At 42.4% G+C, this 16,107-nt stretch overlaps 1 protein-coding gene across 2 annotated transcripts in view; it reads left to right on the top strand.

Annotated features, from left to right (window-relative positions):
• The window catches only part of LOC110526508 (potassium voltage-gated channel subfamily C member 1), a 37,910-nt gene that overhangs the window by 9,674 nt on the left and 12,129 nt on the right, over positions 1-16,107 (top strand). For both annotated transcript variants that reach the window (XM_036980887.1, XM_036980888.1), the window contains exon 2: positions 6,825-7,764. In XM_036980887.1, coding sequence (XP_036836782.1) covers positions 6,825-7,764 — 940 coding nt within the window. The remainder of the gene's footprint in view (positions 1-6,824; positions 7,765-16,107) is intronic.

Raw genomic sequence — 16,107 nt, 5'->3', positions numbered from 1 at the left:
AACTAAAAACATCCAGCAAGCATTTCAACCTTGGATGCATACCATGGTTACCAATGGCTGTTACTGGGCTAACAAACGTCTTCCAAACAAATGTTCAATCAATCAGTTCAACATGAATTCCTTTTTACAGTATAAAGGATCTGGTGTAGGCTGTTTGTTGATTTGTTGGAGAGAAAACCAATGTAGTCATTTTCACATTTGCATGACCTTGTCACTAAATGTGTATGTTATACGAATTTTGTTTCTGGACTTGACTGTCTGTATAGCATTAGTTTCGTTCATTGGCGATATAATATACTTTTTAATGAATGAAAGCCACTTATGATATCAGCCGCTGATTAAAATGTTTCCTTTATGGGCCTCCTGGGTGGCGCAGTGGTCCAAGGCACTGCATCACAGTGCTAGCTGTGCCACCAGAGACTCTGGGTTTGAGCCCAGGCTCTGTCACAGCCGGCCGCGACCGGGAGGTCCATGGGGCGACGCACAATTGGCCTAGCGTTTTCCGGGTTAGGGAGGGTTTGGCCGGTGGGGATATCCTTGTCTCATCGTGCACTAGCGACTCCTGTGGCGGGCCGGGCACAGTGCACGCTGACCAGGTTGCTAGGTGTACGGTGTTTCCTCCGACACCTTGGTGCGGCTGGCTTCCGGGTTGGATGTGCGCTGTGTTAAGAAGCAGTGCGGCTTGGTTGGGTTGTGTTTCGGAGGACGCATGGCTCTCGACATTCATCTCTCCCGAGCCCGTACAGGAGTTGTAGCGATGAGACAAGACAGTAACTACTAACAATTGGATACCACGAAATTGGGGAGAAAAAGGGGGTAACGTTTTTTTTTAAATAAAAAAAACATTTAAAAAAACAAAAACAATGTTTCCTTGATTAATTTAGATATATTTTTTAACCTTTATTGTAGTTAACAGGGAGTCATGCTAAGACCAAAGTCTCTTTCACAGATGAGTCCTGTATACAGATCAATATTCACATCAATATAGCAAAAGCAAAACACATACAGGATGATGATACAGGAGGGGCTGAGCCAACTGTGAATGAGGCCTTAGCTGTTTATGTTGTCGGTAGTTACATTGGGATGTGTCTAGTTATTGACACTGCTTTTAAACTGTCAGTCAAGGCCCTTCTAGATCTGCAAGGGCACTCACACAAAGGCTAAGCATCTCATGTACTAAAACTTAGATGGACAATTATTAGGCAACTTGATCCCTACATGGTAATTTACTGGCAGCCAGTTATCTGTAAGTTACTAAAGAAAACAGGAACAGTATGTTACCGTAAATATAACAGGATTTTTAAAAACCCCACAGAGACAGTCCTTGATTCACATAAAACAACCTTGTCCACCCTCATCATCAGCATGTGAAAAGATTCATGCCTAATAACATTTAGGAAAACAAACTCAAACAAACACACATTACATAAAAAAAACACTATATATATATATATACAAAAAAACATAAGTATTTATCTAAAATTACACATACTGCATGTCATGCACACTCATAAACAGGCAATGCAAATACATTGTCACAAACGCATACAGTAAGCCCAGAGAAAGGCAGATGGATGGAGGGAAAGGTCGTTACATAAGAGAACGTGACATGCTTTCATCTCTAGAAGGCATGAGTCTAAAAGGGAGAGTGTGGGAGGGGTTGTAAGAGAGAAGGGCCTGGTTGCAGTTTTATTTTGTTTAGCATTGACTTAATGCTGTCTCCTACACTTACAATGGCACTGTGACTGAAACATCTACAGATACAGGATCTTAATTTGAGCCAGTTTTCTACAGCAGGAAAATAATCTTGCAGCAACAGGAAATTTGAGTTATTATGTGTATTATAACTAATGGACATTTTTTGCAGGGGTTGATGCATTTCTTGTGAGGGCAAATCATGTCTGAAATGCCAAACTTTAGAAGCCTTATTAATACTAAAAAACACTACAAGTTTGCATTTCAGCAATGAAAGAGTGATCAAATTAAGATCCTACATCTGTAACTTACTTCCAACATTTCCTGATTAAGCATTTGATATACTTGACATGTACATGCTTTCTGTGGCACAGTCTACGTTGCAGCCTTTTAACTTAATTACATTGTGTATTTACTATCTCAATGCATCCTCTCAAACAAACGACATGCTTGCGATGTTGTGTATTTGAGATATTACTACACTGCTGGAACTAGGAACACAAGCATTCTGCTCCATCCGGAAGAACATCTGATAAATATGTGTATGAGACCAATACAATTTGCAGAGTAGAACCCACAGCAAATCTAAATATATTTTGTGCACAATACCATTGATTTAATTCCATATTGAATGTTAATATCCATGCAGTATTCTGCTTAGTGGTTGTGTCCTTAAACTAGCAGGTACAGCACACTGCCAAGTGTCACACTCAGACTTACATACAGTATTTATTATGGTCACATTTCTATCTTTATTAATCTCTGTCCATTAAGCTTCTTATTTAGTGGTGTTGTTGTTAATTCAGTTCCATGTAGCAGAGTCTTGGTAGTGAAGCTGCTGGGTGTTTATTTCCCAGCGGTATGGCTCCTATAACCATCTCTGATGAGAGTGTGATGTGTTTCTGACAGAAAGGCCTGCTGATTGGTTTCCTTGGAGGAAGGTTATATTCTCAGTTATAAACTCAGCATTGTCTTTGACTCCCTCCCACTGAAGGATGAGGCCATGCCAGCCTAGACACAAAGGGAAAAGAACCACCCTCTCAAAGCTGAGAGGTGCAGTGCAAATGCTTGCTTGCTCTGGTCAGTCTGCAGTGTAGACATTATGTTTGGGTCGGCGTCAGTTCTGTGCCTGGGATTGCACTGTATGAGTGGGATTGTAGGTAGGTAGTCCTGTGTGAAGGCGGTTCCTTCACCTGTAATGCAAACAGGACAATGGCTCATGTTCAGCACTTCTAATACTTATTTGCTTCAAACTGGAATGATACAGATAAAGGATCTTAATTTGATCCCCCTGTTGCACGAGAGCTTTCCCTCAATGCAGGACATTCAAAATGTGTAGTGTAATTGAGGTTTAAAGAAGGTTTCTGAAGGTTGTCATTTCCACTTTGAAATTTCAGACTTGATTTTCCCTACTAAAAAATGTATCAATCCTTACAAAAATGTACATTAATTATAATCCACATAATAATTCTAATTTCCTGTTTCTGAAGGATTATCTTCCTGCTGTAGCAAATTAGCTCAAATTAAGATCTTACATCTGTATGTCATGTATTTTTAGTTATTTTTACTTGCCTATTACAGTGGTGGAAATTTGACTCCCTAATGGTTCATTCAAATGACTTCCTGGCTTTCTGTAACACTGATTTATCACAACTCAACAAGCTAATCACACATCTATTACGGAAACACCCCCACATCCAAACCATGACAACATACAGTAATTCACATGAGTGTGTTATATTGCACTTTGCCTCTCATTTATAGTAAGACACTCGCTCATTAGTTTTCTGTAAATGTTGCTGATACATGTTCTGTTGAGAACACCAGGGAAAATATAATTCTGCTAGCATTTTCCACCAAATACATCACAATCTGCCTTGGATGATGTTTACACACTCAGCCATGCATGCTAACAAGCACATGCTCTCACACACACGCTCAGATACATTCATGCATGCACACACATTGTTTGTGCTGCAGGTCAGAGGTAAGAACGAGGAAGGGTGGCTCTCATGTTGGCTTAATGTATTGTAATATGAGATTAGAAGTTTGTCTCAAGATAAAGCTTTCAGAGAATGCATTTAGGATACAAATTGCGCACATGCCATGATACCACTCTGTCTAGAAGTTCCTCAATGATGTGTTGATCCTTTCCTCTATCTATATTACACTGCTGTTTCTATGTTCAGTGCCAGCAGTCTGTAGCCAGTCATGGAATAAACATAAAGGAAAGGTTAGTCAACGTTTTTCAAAGATAGCTGTTTCATTTCCTTTCTCTGGAAAGTTCAATTTGACTCATGGAATTTGTGTTAACGGCTTAAGTTCCTTCATTAGTGAACAATATGATACTTTTCCAATGTTCCATGTTTTACTCTAACAGCTGCATATCATACTTTATTAACGGCTCAAGTTCCTTCATTAGTGAACAATATGATACTTTTCCAATGTTCCATGTTTTACTCTAACAGCTGCATATCATACTTTATTAACGGCTCAAGTTCCTTCATTAGTGAACAATATACTTTTCCAATGTTCCATGTTTTCCTCTAACAGCTGCATATCATACTTTATTAACGGCTCAAGTTCCTTCATTAGTGAACAATATGATACTTTTCCAATGTTCCATGTTTTCCTCTAACAGCTGCATATCATACTTTATTAACGGCTCAAGTTCCTTCATTAGTGAACAATATGATACTTTTCCAATGTTCCAGGTTTTACTCTAACAGCTGCATATCATACTTTATTAACGGCTCAAGTTCCTTCATTAGTGAACAATATGATACTTTTCCAATGTTCCAGGTTTTACTCTAACAGCTGCATATCATACTTTATTAACGGCTCAAGTTCCTTCATTAGTGAACAATATGATACTTTTCCAATGTTCCAGGTTTTCCTCTTACAGCTGCATATCAAACTTTATTAATAATTGATCATGTTGGAGAAAATGTTGGATGTTCTGAGAACAATGTCACATGGACTTAGATATTGGATATTCTGCACAGGACGTTGACAGCAGTTAGTATTCATTCTCAGTCCAATGACAGGCCTCAGTAATTAAATCCATCCAGGGATGCTGCTGATCTATTTTCACACCAATGAAATAATGGAAGCAAGTCTGTCACCTTTGCTGGGCTTGTGAGAGAAAATGTTGTGGTGACAAGGACAGTAACACTCTCTTCTCTTCCTTCTGGCCTTACCACAACCTGTCTTCATTTCAGAAACCCAACCAGAAGGTTATTTTTATGTGGATGACAGGACAGATGGAAACAGTCAGAGTGTGGAAACAAAGTCATTGAATTTCATTTACACTTGTGGTTTGAAGTGTTATTGTGGTTGTTGTTGCTGCAGTGGTTTTCGTGGTTGTTGTTATTGTTGTTGCTGCTGTGGTTGTTGTTGTTGTCAATGTCTAGTGTGTGTTGCATGTGTGTCAGAATGAGAGTGAGAGTGTGAATGAATGTGTGTGTTTCTAAGAAAGAAATCGCAGTGGGCTTTTCGTCTTTCAGACGAATGTGTGCCGTCATCTCCAGGCCTCTGCTGCATCAGGCAGGTGGAGGAGGCATATCTAATGTACCCTTTTATCAATTTCATTAGCACACATTGCAGAAGGGCCTGCAGCTTGCAAAGCCTTCAACAACAATAGGCCTGATCAGAGTGATTCGCTCTAGCACAGTTTCTTTAAAAGTAATGACGTTCTCTCAATTTAATGAGTCAGTCAGACTGTCTGTATTGTCTTTTCTGTCTCTGATTCTGTATCTGATTGTATCAGTGGAACACAATGTACATTTACTACAGTGAATGAAAACTACTGGAAAAGGGCACTGCATAGGTTTAAGTGTAAAGGGTTAACTAGAATATGTTTTTGTGCCTTTTTCCATTATACAAGCCTCTCAACGGTCACTGGAGGTTAACTAGACCACTTCATTTCTCAACACCCCGGTGTGCTTCTTTTGTCAATGAATCCTTTCTCCCGAGAGGTTGTTGTTGTTATTGTGAGTATCAGGGTTGTAAGGTGTGCCTGTCTTATACTGTTTGGAGTTGAAAATATCAATTTGATTTACCCTTTATATTGACATTGCTTTGGCTCAGTTTGTTAAAAGTCAAGGATGTTGGAAGTTGTGTACCATGCACAAAAAGAACTGTCTTGGAAAAATAACCTAATTGTCATTTGTTCTTCTTTAATGGAATCACTAAGCCCTTCATGTCCAGGTAGGACCCTGGCTCTATCACTACTGTACGTACTGTGGCTGTTGTGTATGTGCCTGGCAGCGCCTGCCTCCTCTCAGACCTGGACCTGTTTAAAGATACAGTCCGGGATCTTAAGCAAAACAAAATCTTAACATAGTGAACAAATTGGATTTGTAACATAGCACACGAATTGGATTTGTAACATAGCACACAAATTGGATTTGTAACATAGCACACAAATTGGATTTGTAACATAGCACACGAATTGGATTTGTAACATAGCACACGAATTGGATTTGTAACATAGCACACAAATTGGATTTGTAACATAGCACACGAATTGGATTTGTAACATAGCACACGAATTGGATGATGGAGCATCACTTTAATAGTCCAGTGGTGTTAAGTGGAGTTATGCAATCCAATCAGTCTCTTCTGGCAGCAGCAGCACTGCTGTCAGCCCTAATCTATGGGCACCAGTGTATAGCAGCCTATACATTAAGGACTATGCATTAAAACACCATTCAAAATGTATGAGGTGGCATTGTCACATATTATCGTTTGGGCCAGATGCCATGGTGAAGACAGTGCCCTCCAGGAAATAATACCTTAAGTGCTGGCGCAAAAGCTGACCCAGAAACAAGCTTTCCCCTGTACAGTACATAACATCCCCCTCCGTCCCTCCCCTCCTCCCTGCAGGCCCCGCCAATACTAGCAACTCCCTTACCGGTGGAGCACCACAGTTTAGGTGCACGCCCTTTCATGTGACACTCAGTTAAGAGTACTGACCTAGATGTGTGTTGTAGAACTGAAGAGAGCTGTGGGGGTGTTCTAGTGCTCTGTTCCTTCACGTTTGTATTCTAAGCTCCCTCGCTTATAATCTCTCCCTCTCTCTTTCCCTCTCCCTCCTTCTCTCCCTCCCGCTCATCTCTCCCCTGCAGTGGATAGCCTTCGCCTCCCTGTTCTTCATCCTGGTTTCCATCACCACCTTCTGCCTGGAGACACACGAGGCCTTCAACCCCATCATCAACCGGACAGAAATTGACCCGCTGGACAACAGCACGCGGGTCTACCAGGAGACTGAGACCGTGGTCTTCCTCACCTATATTGAGGGGGTCTGTGTGCTGTGGTTTACATTTGAGTTTATAATGCGAGTGACTTTCTGTCCGAGCAAGCTGGAGTTTTTCCGTAACACCCTCAACATCATCGACTTTATTGCCATCATGCCCTTCTACCTGGAGGTGGGGCTGAGTGGGCTCTCTTCCAAGGCGGCTAAGGATGTACTGGGTTTCCTACGCGTGGTACGCTTTGTCCGGATCCTCCGGATCTTTAAGCTGACTAGGCACTTTGTGGGACTGCGTGTCCTGGGTCATACACTCCGAGCCAGCACTAATGAGTTCCTGCTCCTCATCATCTTCCTTGCCCTGGGTGTGCTCATCTTCGCCACTATGATCTACTATGCTGAAAGGATTGGTGCCAAGCCCAATGACCCCCGAGCCAGCGAGCACACGCACTTCAAGAACATTCCTATTGGATTCTGGTGGGCGGTGGTGACAATGACAACCCTGGGCTATGGAGACATGTACCCTCAGACATGGTCTGGCATGCTGGTGGGAGCGCTGTGTGCTCTGGCTGGTGTGCTGACTATCGCCATGCCAGTGCCTGTTATTGTCAATAACTTTGGGATGTATTACTCCCTGGCGATGGCCAAGCAGAAGTTACCAAAGAAAAAGAACAAGCATATCCCCCGCGCCCCACTTCTGGGCTCCCCCAATTACTGTAAGTCGGAGGTAACCTCACCTCACCACAGCACGCAGGACGACACATGGCCCCTGGCCCCACAAGAGCCACCAGAAGAGATCTTAGAAATAAACAGAGCAGGTAGGAAAACTTTCTGCCGAATGTCCATCTGAATCTCAATGAAAAGAAAAGAAATGCTCAAAGAACTGACTGAACTCCCCTGCCTTCACACCTCCTCCTCCTTCTCCTACTCATCCTCCTCTCTCCACCTCCTCCTCCTTCTCCAACACATCCTCCTCTCTCCACCTCCTCCTTCTCCTACTCATCCTCCTCTCTCCACCTCCACCTCCTCCTTCTCCTACTCATCCTCCTCTCTCCACCTCCTCCTTCTCCTACTCATCCTCCTCTCTCCACCTCCTCCTTCTCCTACTCATCCTCCTCTCTCCACCACCTCCTCCTTCCCCTACTCATCCTCCTCTCTCCACCTCCTCCTCCTCTCTACCTCCTCCTCCTTTCTCCTCCTCCTCCTCTCTCCACCTCCTCCTCCTCTCTCCTCCTCCTCCTCTCTCCACCTCCTCCTCCTCTCTCCACCTCCTCCTCTCTCCTCCTCCTCCTCCTGCTAACTCACCAGTCAGAAAAACAGCCATTCTCCACACCAGGAGCCATTGAATGTGGAGAGCCCCTACATGGCAGTATGTTGACCAGTGACCACTCCACACATACAAATACGTTATCAACTCCACTGCCCACTCGCCAGACATTATCAACTCATACCACACTAGACCAAACCTCATACCACACCAGACCAAACATCATGCCAGATCAGACCAAACCTCATACCACACCAGACCAAACCTCACACCACACCAGACCAAATCTCATGCCAGATCAGACCAAACCTCATACCACACCAGACCAAACCTCACACCACACCAGACCAAACCTCATACCACACCAGACCAAACCTCACACCACACCAGACCAAACCTCATACCACACCAGACCAAACCTCATGCCAGATCAGACCAAACCTCATACCACACCAGACCAAACCTCAGACCACACCAAACCAAACCTCATGCCAGATCAGACCAAACCTCATACCACACCAGACCAAACCTCACACCACACCAGACCAAACCTCATACCACACCAGACCAAACCTCATGCCAGATCAGACCAAACCTCATACCACACCAGACCAAACCTCATACCACACCAAACCAAACCTCATACCACACCAGACCAATCTCCCCCTCAACTACCTTTTCATCTCTACCCTGACCAGTTTAATGCAGTGATAAAAACACTAAAGGTAACACAGTGGCACATACAGTAGCCAGCCATCCCGACCACAGATGTTAAATAGCCTATTTCCTCCACTCAGATGGAAAATACATCACAATTTATGAATCACACATAAGACTTTCACACCCATGCATTTATGATATTTCCTAGTTAACTTATCTGCTTGTGTGCTGTCTCAGGAAAAATACTGCAGTGCTGTGAAACAAGTTTAAAGCCTGCAGACATATTGTTCATCTGGCTGATTGCCAAATGTATTTGTATGATGCATAGGCCAGGTAGCAGAATAGGAAGCTTTTCAGAAACATATACTATATATATATATATATATATATATATATATATATATATATATATATATATATATATACAGTGGGGAGAGCAAGTATTTGATACACTGCCGATTTTGCAGGTTTTCCTACTTACAAAGCATGTAGAGGTCTGTAATTTTTTATCATAGGTACACTTCAACTGTGAGAGACGGACTCTAAAACAAAAATACAGAAAATCACATTGTATGATTTTCAAGTAATTCATTTGCATTTTATTGCATGACATAAGTATTTGATAACCTACCAACCAGTAAGAATTCCGGCTCTCACAGACCTGTTCAATTTTCTTTAAGAAGCTCTCCTGTTCTACACTCATTACCTGTATTAACTGCACCTGTTTGAACTCGTTACCTGTATAAAAGACACCTGTCCACACACTCAATCAAACAGACTCCAACCTCTCCACAATGGCCAAGACCAGAGAGCTGTGTAAGGACATCAGAGATAAAATTGTAGACATGCACAAGGCTGGGATGTGCTACAGGACAACAGGCAAGCAGCTTGGTGAGAAGGCAACAACTGTTAGCGCAATTATTAGAAAATGGAAGAAGTTCAAGATGACGGTCAATCACCCTTGGTCTGGGGCTCCAATCAAGATCTGACCTTGTGGGGCATCAATGATCATGAGGAAGGTGAGGGATCAGCCCAGAACTACACGGCAGGACCTGGTCAATGACCTGAAGAGAGCTGGGACCACAGTCTCAAAGAAAACCATTAGTAACACACTATGCCGTCATGGATTAAAATCCTGCAGCACACGCAAGGTCCCCCTGCTCAAGCCAGCGCATGTCCAGGCCCGTCTGAAGTTTGCCAATGACTATCTGGATGATCCAGAGGAGGAATGGGAGAAGGTCATGTGGTCTGATGAGACAAAAATAGAGCTTTTTGGTCTAAACTCCACTCGCCGTGTGGAGGAAGAAGAAGGATGAGTACAACCCCAAGAACACCATCCCAACCGTGAAGCATGGAGGTGGAAACATAATTCGTTGGGGATGCTTTTCTGCAAAGGGAACAGGACGACTGCACCGTATTGATGGAAGGATGGATGGGGCCATGTATCGTGAGATTTTGGCCAACAACCTCCTTCCCTCAGTAAGAGCATTGAAGATGGGCCGTGGCTGGGTCTTCCAGCATGACAACGACCCGAAACACACAGCCAGGGCAACTAAGGAGTGGCTCCATAAGAAGCATCTCAAGGTCCTGGAGTGGCTTAGCCAGTCTCCAGACCTGAACCCAATAGAAAATCTTTGGAGGGAGCTGAAAGTCCGTATTGCCCAGCAACAGCCCCGAAACCTGAAGGATCTGGGGAAGGTCTGTATGGAGGAGTAGGCCAAAATCCCTGCTGCAGTGTGTGCAAACCTGGTCAAGAACTACAGGAAACGTATGATCTCTGTAATTGCAAACAAAGGTTTCTGTACCACATATTAAGTTTTGCTTTTCTGATGTATCAAATACTTATGTCATGCATTAAAATGCAAAGTAATTACTTCAAAATGATACAATGTGATTTTCTGGATTGTTGTTTTAGATTCCGTCTCTCAAAGTTGAAGTGTACCTATGATAAAAATTACAGACCCCTACATGCTTTGTAAGTAGGAAAACCTGCAAAATCGGCATTGTATCAAATACTTGTTCTCCCCACTGTATACACAGTTGAAGTCGGAAGATTACATACACCTTAGCCAAATACATTTAAACTCAGTTTTTCACAATTCCTGACATTTCATCCAAGTAAAAATTCCGTTTTAGGTCAGTTAGGATCACCACTTTATTTTAAGAATGTGAAATGTCATGAAATTAGTAGAGAGAATGATTTATTTCAGCTTCTTTCATCATATTCCCAGTGGGTCAGAAGTTTACATACACTCAATTAGTATTTGGTAGAATTGCCTTTAAATTGAGTAACTTGGGTCAAACTTTACGGGTAGCCTTCCACAAGCTTCCCATAATAAGTTGGGTGAATTTTGGCCTATTCCTCCTGACAGAGCTGGTGTAACTGAGTCAGGTTTGTATGACTCCTTGCTCACACACGCTTTTTCAGTTCTGTCCACAAATGTTCAATAGGATTGAGGTCAGAGCTTTGTGATGGCCACTGCAAAATCTTGACTTTGTTGTCCTTAAGCCATTTTGCCACAACTTTGGAAATATGCTTGGGGTCATTGTCCAATTGGAAGACCACATTTGCGACCAAACTTTAACTTCCTGACTGATGTCTTGAGATGTTGCTTCAATATATCCACATCATTTTCTTCTCTCATGATACCATCTAGTTTGTGAAGTGCACCAGTCCCTCCTGCAGCAAAGCACCCCCACAACATGTTGCTACCACCCCCGTGCTTCAGGGTTGGGATGGTGTTCTTCGGCTTGCAAGCCTCCCCCTTTTTCCTCTGAACATAATGATGGTCATTATGGACAAACAGTTCTATTTTTGTTTTATCAGAACAGAGGACATTTCTCCAAAAAGTATGATCTTTGTCCCCATGTGCAGTTGCAAACCGTAGTCTGGCTTTTTTATGGCGGTTTTGGAGCAGTGGCTTCTTCTTTGCTGAGTGGCCTTTCAGGTCATATCAATATAGGACTCTCTGGATATAGATACTTTTGTACCTGTTTCCTCCAGCATCTTCACAAGGTCCTTTGCTGTTGTTCTGGGATTGATTTGCACTTTTCGCACCAAAGTATGTTCGTCTCTAGGACACAGAATGCGTCTCCTTCCTGAGCGGTATGACTGCGTACTATTGTTTGTACAGATGAACATGGTACCTTCATGCATTTGGAAATTGCTCCCAAGGATGAACCAGACTTGTGGAGGTCTATAATTTTTTTCTGAGGTCTTGGCTGATTTTTTTTTATTTTCCCATGATGTCAAGCAAATAGGCACTGAGTTTGAAGGTAGGCCTTGAAATACATCCACAGGTACACCTCCAATTGACTCAAATTATGTAAATTAGCCTATCAGAAGCTTCTAAAGCCATGACATCATTTTCTGGAATTTTCCATGCTGTTTAAAGGTACAGTCAACTTAGTGTATGTAAACTTCTGACCCACTGGAATTGTAATACAGTGAATTATGAGTGAAATAATCTGTCTGTAAACAATTGTTGGAAAAATGACTTATCATGCACAAAGTAGATGTCCTAAACAACTTGCCAAAACTATAGTTTGTTAACAAGGAAATTGTGGAGAGGTTGAAAAACGAGTTTTAATGACTACAACTTAAGTGTATGTAAACTTCTGACTTCAACTGTATATATTCACTACAAGTCATAATCTTTAGCACACCTACTTATTAAAGTGTTTGTCTTTATCTTTTCTATTAAATAACACATATGGAATCCTTTAGTAACCAAAAAAGTTTAAACAAATCAAAATGTATTTTTTATTTGAGATTCTTCAAATAGCCACCCTTTGCCTTGATGACAGCTTTGCACGCGCTTGGCATTCTCTCAACCAGCTTCATGAGGTAGTCACCTGGAATGCATTTCAATTAACAGGTGTGCCTTCTTAAAAGTTCATTTGTGGAATGTCTTTCCTTCTTAATGCATTGAAGCCTATCAGTTGTGTTGTGACAAGGTAGGGTGGTATACAGAAGATAGCGCTATTTGGTAAAAGACCGCCCATATTATGGCAAGAACAGCTCAAATAAGCAAAGAGAAACGACAGTTCATCAATATTTTAAGACATGAAGGTCAGTCAATACGGAACATTTCAAGAACTTTGGAAGTTTCTTCAAGTGCAGTCGCAAAAACATTCAACACTGTCTCTCATGACGACCGCCACCAGAATGGAAGACCCAAAGTTACCTCTGCTACAGAGGATGTTCATTAGAGTTACCAGCCCAAAGAAATGCTTCACAGAGTTCAAGTAATAGACACATCTCAACATCAACTGTTCAGAGGAGACTGTGTGAATCAGGCCATCATGGTCAAATTGCTGCAATGAAACCACTACTAAAGGACACCAATAAGAAGAAGAGACTTGTTTGGGCCAAGAAACACAAGCAATGGACATTAGACTGGTGGAAATTTGTCTTTTGGTCTGGAGTCCAAATTTGATATTTTTGGTTCCAACCTCCGTGTCTTTTTGAAATGCAGTGTGGGTGAACGGATGATCTCTGCACGTGTATTTCCCACTGTAAAGCATGGAGGAGGAGGTGTTATGGTGTGGGGGTGCTTTGCTGGTTACACTGTCTGTGATTGATTTAGAATTCAAGGCACACTTAACCAGCATGGCTACCACAGCATTCTGCAACGACACGCCATCCCATCTGGTTTGGGCTTAGTGGGACTATCATTTGTTTTTCAACAGGACAATGACCCAACACATCTCCAGGCTTTGTAAGGGCTATTTTACCAAGAAGGAGAGTGATGGAGTGCTGCATCAGATGACCTGGCCTCCACACTCCCCTGACCTCAATCAAATTGAGATGGTTTGGGATGTGTCGGACCGCAGAGTGAAGGATAAGCAGCCAACAAGTGCTCAGCATACTTGGGAACTCCTTCAAGACTGTTTGAAAGCATTCCAGGTGAAGCTGGTTGAGAGAATGTAAAGAGTGTGCAAAGCTGTCATCAAGGCAATGTGTGGCTATTTAAAGAATCTCAAATATAAAATATATTGATTGATATATATTGATTTGTTTAACACTTTTCTGGTTACTACATGATTCCATATATGTTGTTTCATTGTTTCGATGTCTTCACTATTATTCTACGATGTAGAAAATAGTAAAAATAAAGTAAAACCCTTGAATGAGTAGGTGCTCTAAAACCTTTGACCAGTGGTGTAGATATATATATTTTTAACAGCGAATGCTTTTATTTCACAGTTAACTTGTTGAACTAACATTGCACCAGTGATATCGCACTCTAGAAATTACTGCAATAAAAGAGACAGCCTGGTCTCCTGGAGACCTGTGTGTCTAACCTGTGTAACTCATAGGGGAAGTTGGACAAAGACAGCAGAGAGTGGGCGTTTCCCTCAGAGAACCTATCTATTTGCAGAAGGTCCCTTGGATGGATGATGACTATGTTGCTCTTAAATGTTTTTCTGCTTGGTGACCAGGCCAGTTGTAGCGAGCACGAGCAGCTTTGGGGGATTCTCAGTTACTCACAGGCTGATATACTGTACATCGCCTACTCATGATAGGGATAGGGCCCAACTGATTCCATCGGGTTCCCTCTTCTATGGAATAGTGTGAGTAGTGTATATTTATGCTCTGCCATGAGGGCCTGAAGTGGCCATGAGTACATCTTGTAATGGCTCCTTATTTACTGCCACATGTTACGGCCAGGCATCATTCCACTCTACGTCCATGACTAACAGCCCTCTGAGCACTCTCACACAGACAAAAAAAAAACACTGCACCCCTCGATCGCTGGCTGTACTCCTGTTTATAATAGAATCCTTTATAACTTTATAATGAATGTTTTCCCTGGAGAGTTGTGATCCAAGATGTCCCACTTACAAGGTGTCTCTACTGATTAGATTCCAACGATACTATTCAGTGATAGTTATTTGTTTGTAACAAACCAATTTAGATTACCTTGACCTCTATCTGCACCTTTACTTTGTAGCCTGTCAGATGGCGTCTACACGCTGAGCCATCAGGGCCTGTCATCTGACCTGACTCCCTGCAAAGAGAACATCCAGAGGTGACATAATGACCTGTCTGCTGGAGGAGAGAGGAAAAACATTAACAAGGGTCACACTTCCTGACTTTCTGACTTTGCCTAGTCATATGATACAGGATGTGCCTAAGTCTCATTACTTCTATGATCTTGACCAATGAGAGTTAGAGTTTCACCAGGCACTGCCATAATGTGCATTATCTGGAGGTGGTAAAAACAAAGATTTTTTTCACCTTCCCACCATCCTCTCTCTTACTTAATGTCTTATTTATTTAATTCTCCCCAGTCTTTTTTCCATGCCAATGCCCGTTGCCATGACAACAGTGTCCAAGCAACGCACATTGCACAATAGGATTGAGGTTCCGCCAGGAACTGCAGCTATTCACTTGCTTCTCCTATTATTCACACTGGGCTGCAAAGCAGAATGATGGAATAAGCAGCCAATCTGAAACTCATTTAGCACCCAATCAGAAAACAGTTTGACCAGCTCATCCATCTACTGTACATGATGTCACTGAATGGTAATTGAACAGACAGACATTAGAGCAACACTTTACATTACATGAACATTGTTCCAAAGTTAATATAAGGGATATATTTATGTAATCAACTCCTTAAATATATGTAATCACACATGAATACACACATTCAGGAACATGCTGAGCATGGGCCCTCAAGATGGTTTGGATTCAGCTCAGGGGGAAATGAATAATGCGTGTAGAATGTTGTGATTCTGGCACATAAGTTTGCATTCTCTATATACGGCCTCCAATGGAGTGAGAACTCTGTCTGTGTTACCCTCGTCGTTGGAAGGAGACCAAGGTGCAGCGTGGAGGTGTACATATTCCTTTATTAAATGAACACCGAACAAAAACAACAAAATGCAAAACGAAAAAGCTCTATGCAGCAAAGAAAGCAACTACACACAAATCCTAAGTATGATCCCCAATCAGAGACAACGATAGACAGCTGCCTCTGATTGGGAACCCTACTCGGCCAACAAAGAAATATAAACATAGATTTCCCACGCTAGTCACACCCTGACCTACCAAATAGAGAATATAAAGGATCTCTAAGGTCAGGGCGTGACAGTACCCCCCCAAAAGTGCGGACTCCCGGCCGCAAACCTGAACCTATAGGGGAGGGTCCGGGTGGACATCTACCCTCGGTGGTGGCTCCAGTTCGGGACGTAGCCCCTGCTCCCTACGCTGATCCCTCCGCTT

This window comes from Oncorhynchus mykiss, chromosome 6 (assembly GCF_013265735.2).
Source record: "Oncorhynchus mykiss isolate Arlee chromosome 6, USDA_OmykA_1.1, whole genome shotgun sequence".
NCBI lineage: Eukaryota > Metazoa > Chordata > Actinopteri > Salmoniformes > Salmonidae > Oncorhynchus > Oncorhynchus mykiss.
Note: the sequence above shows the minus strand (reverse complement) of the source record. Positions and strands in the feature narration are given on the sequence as shown.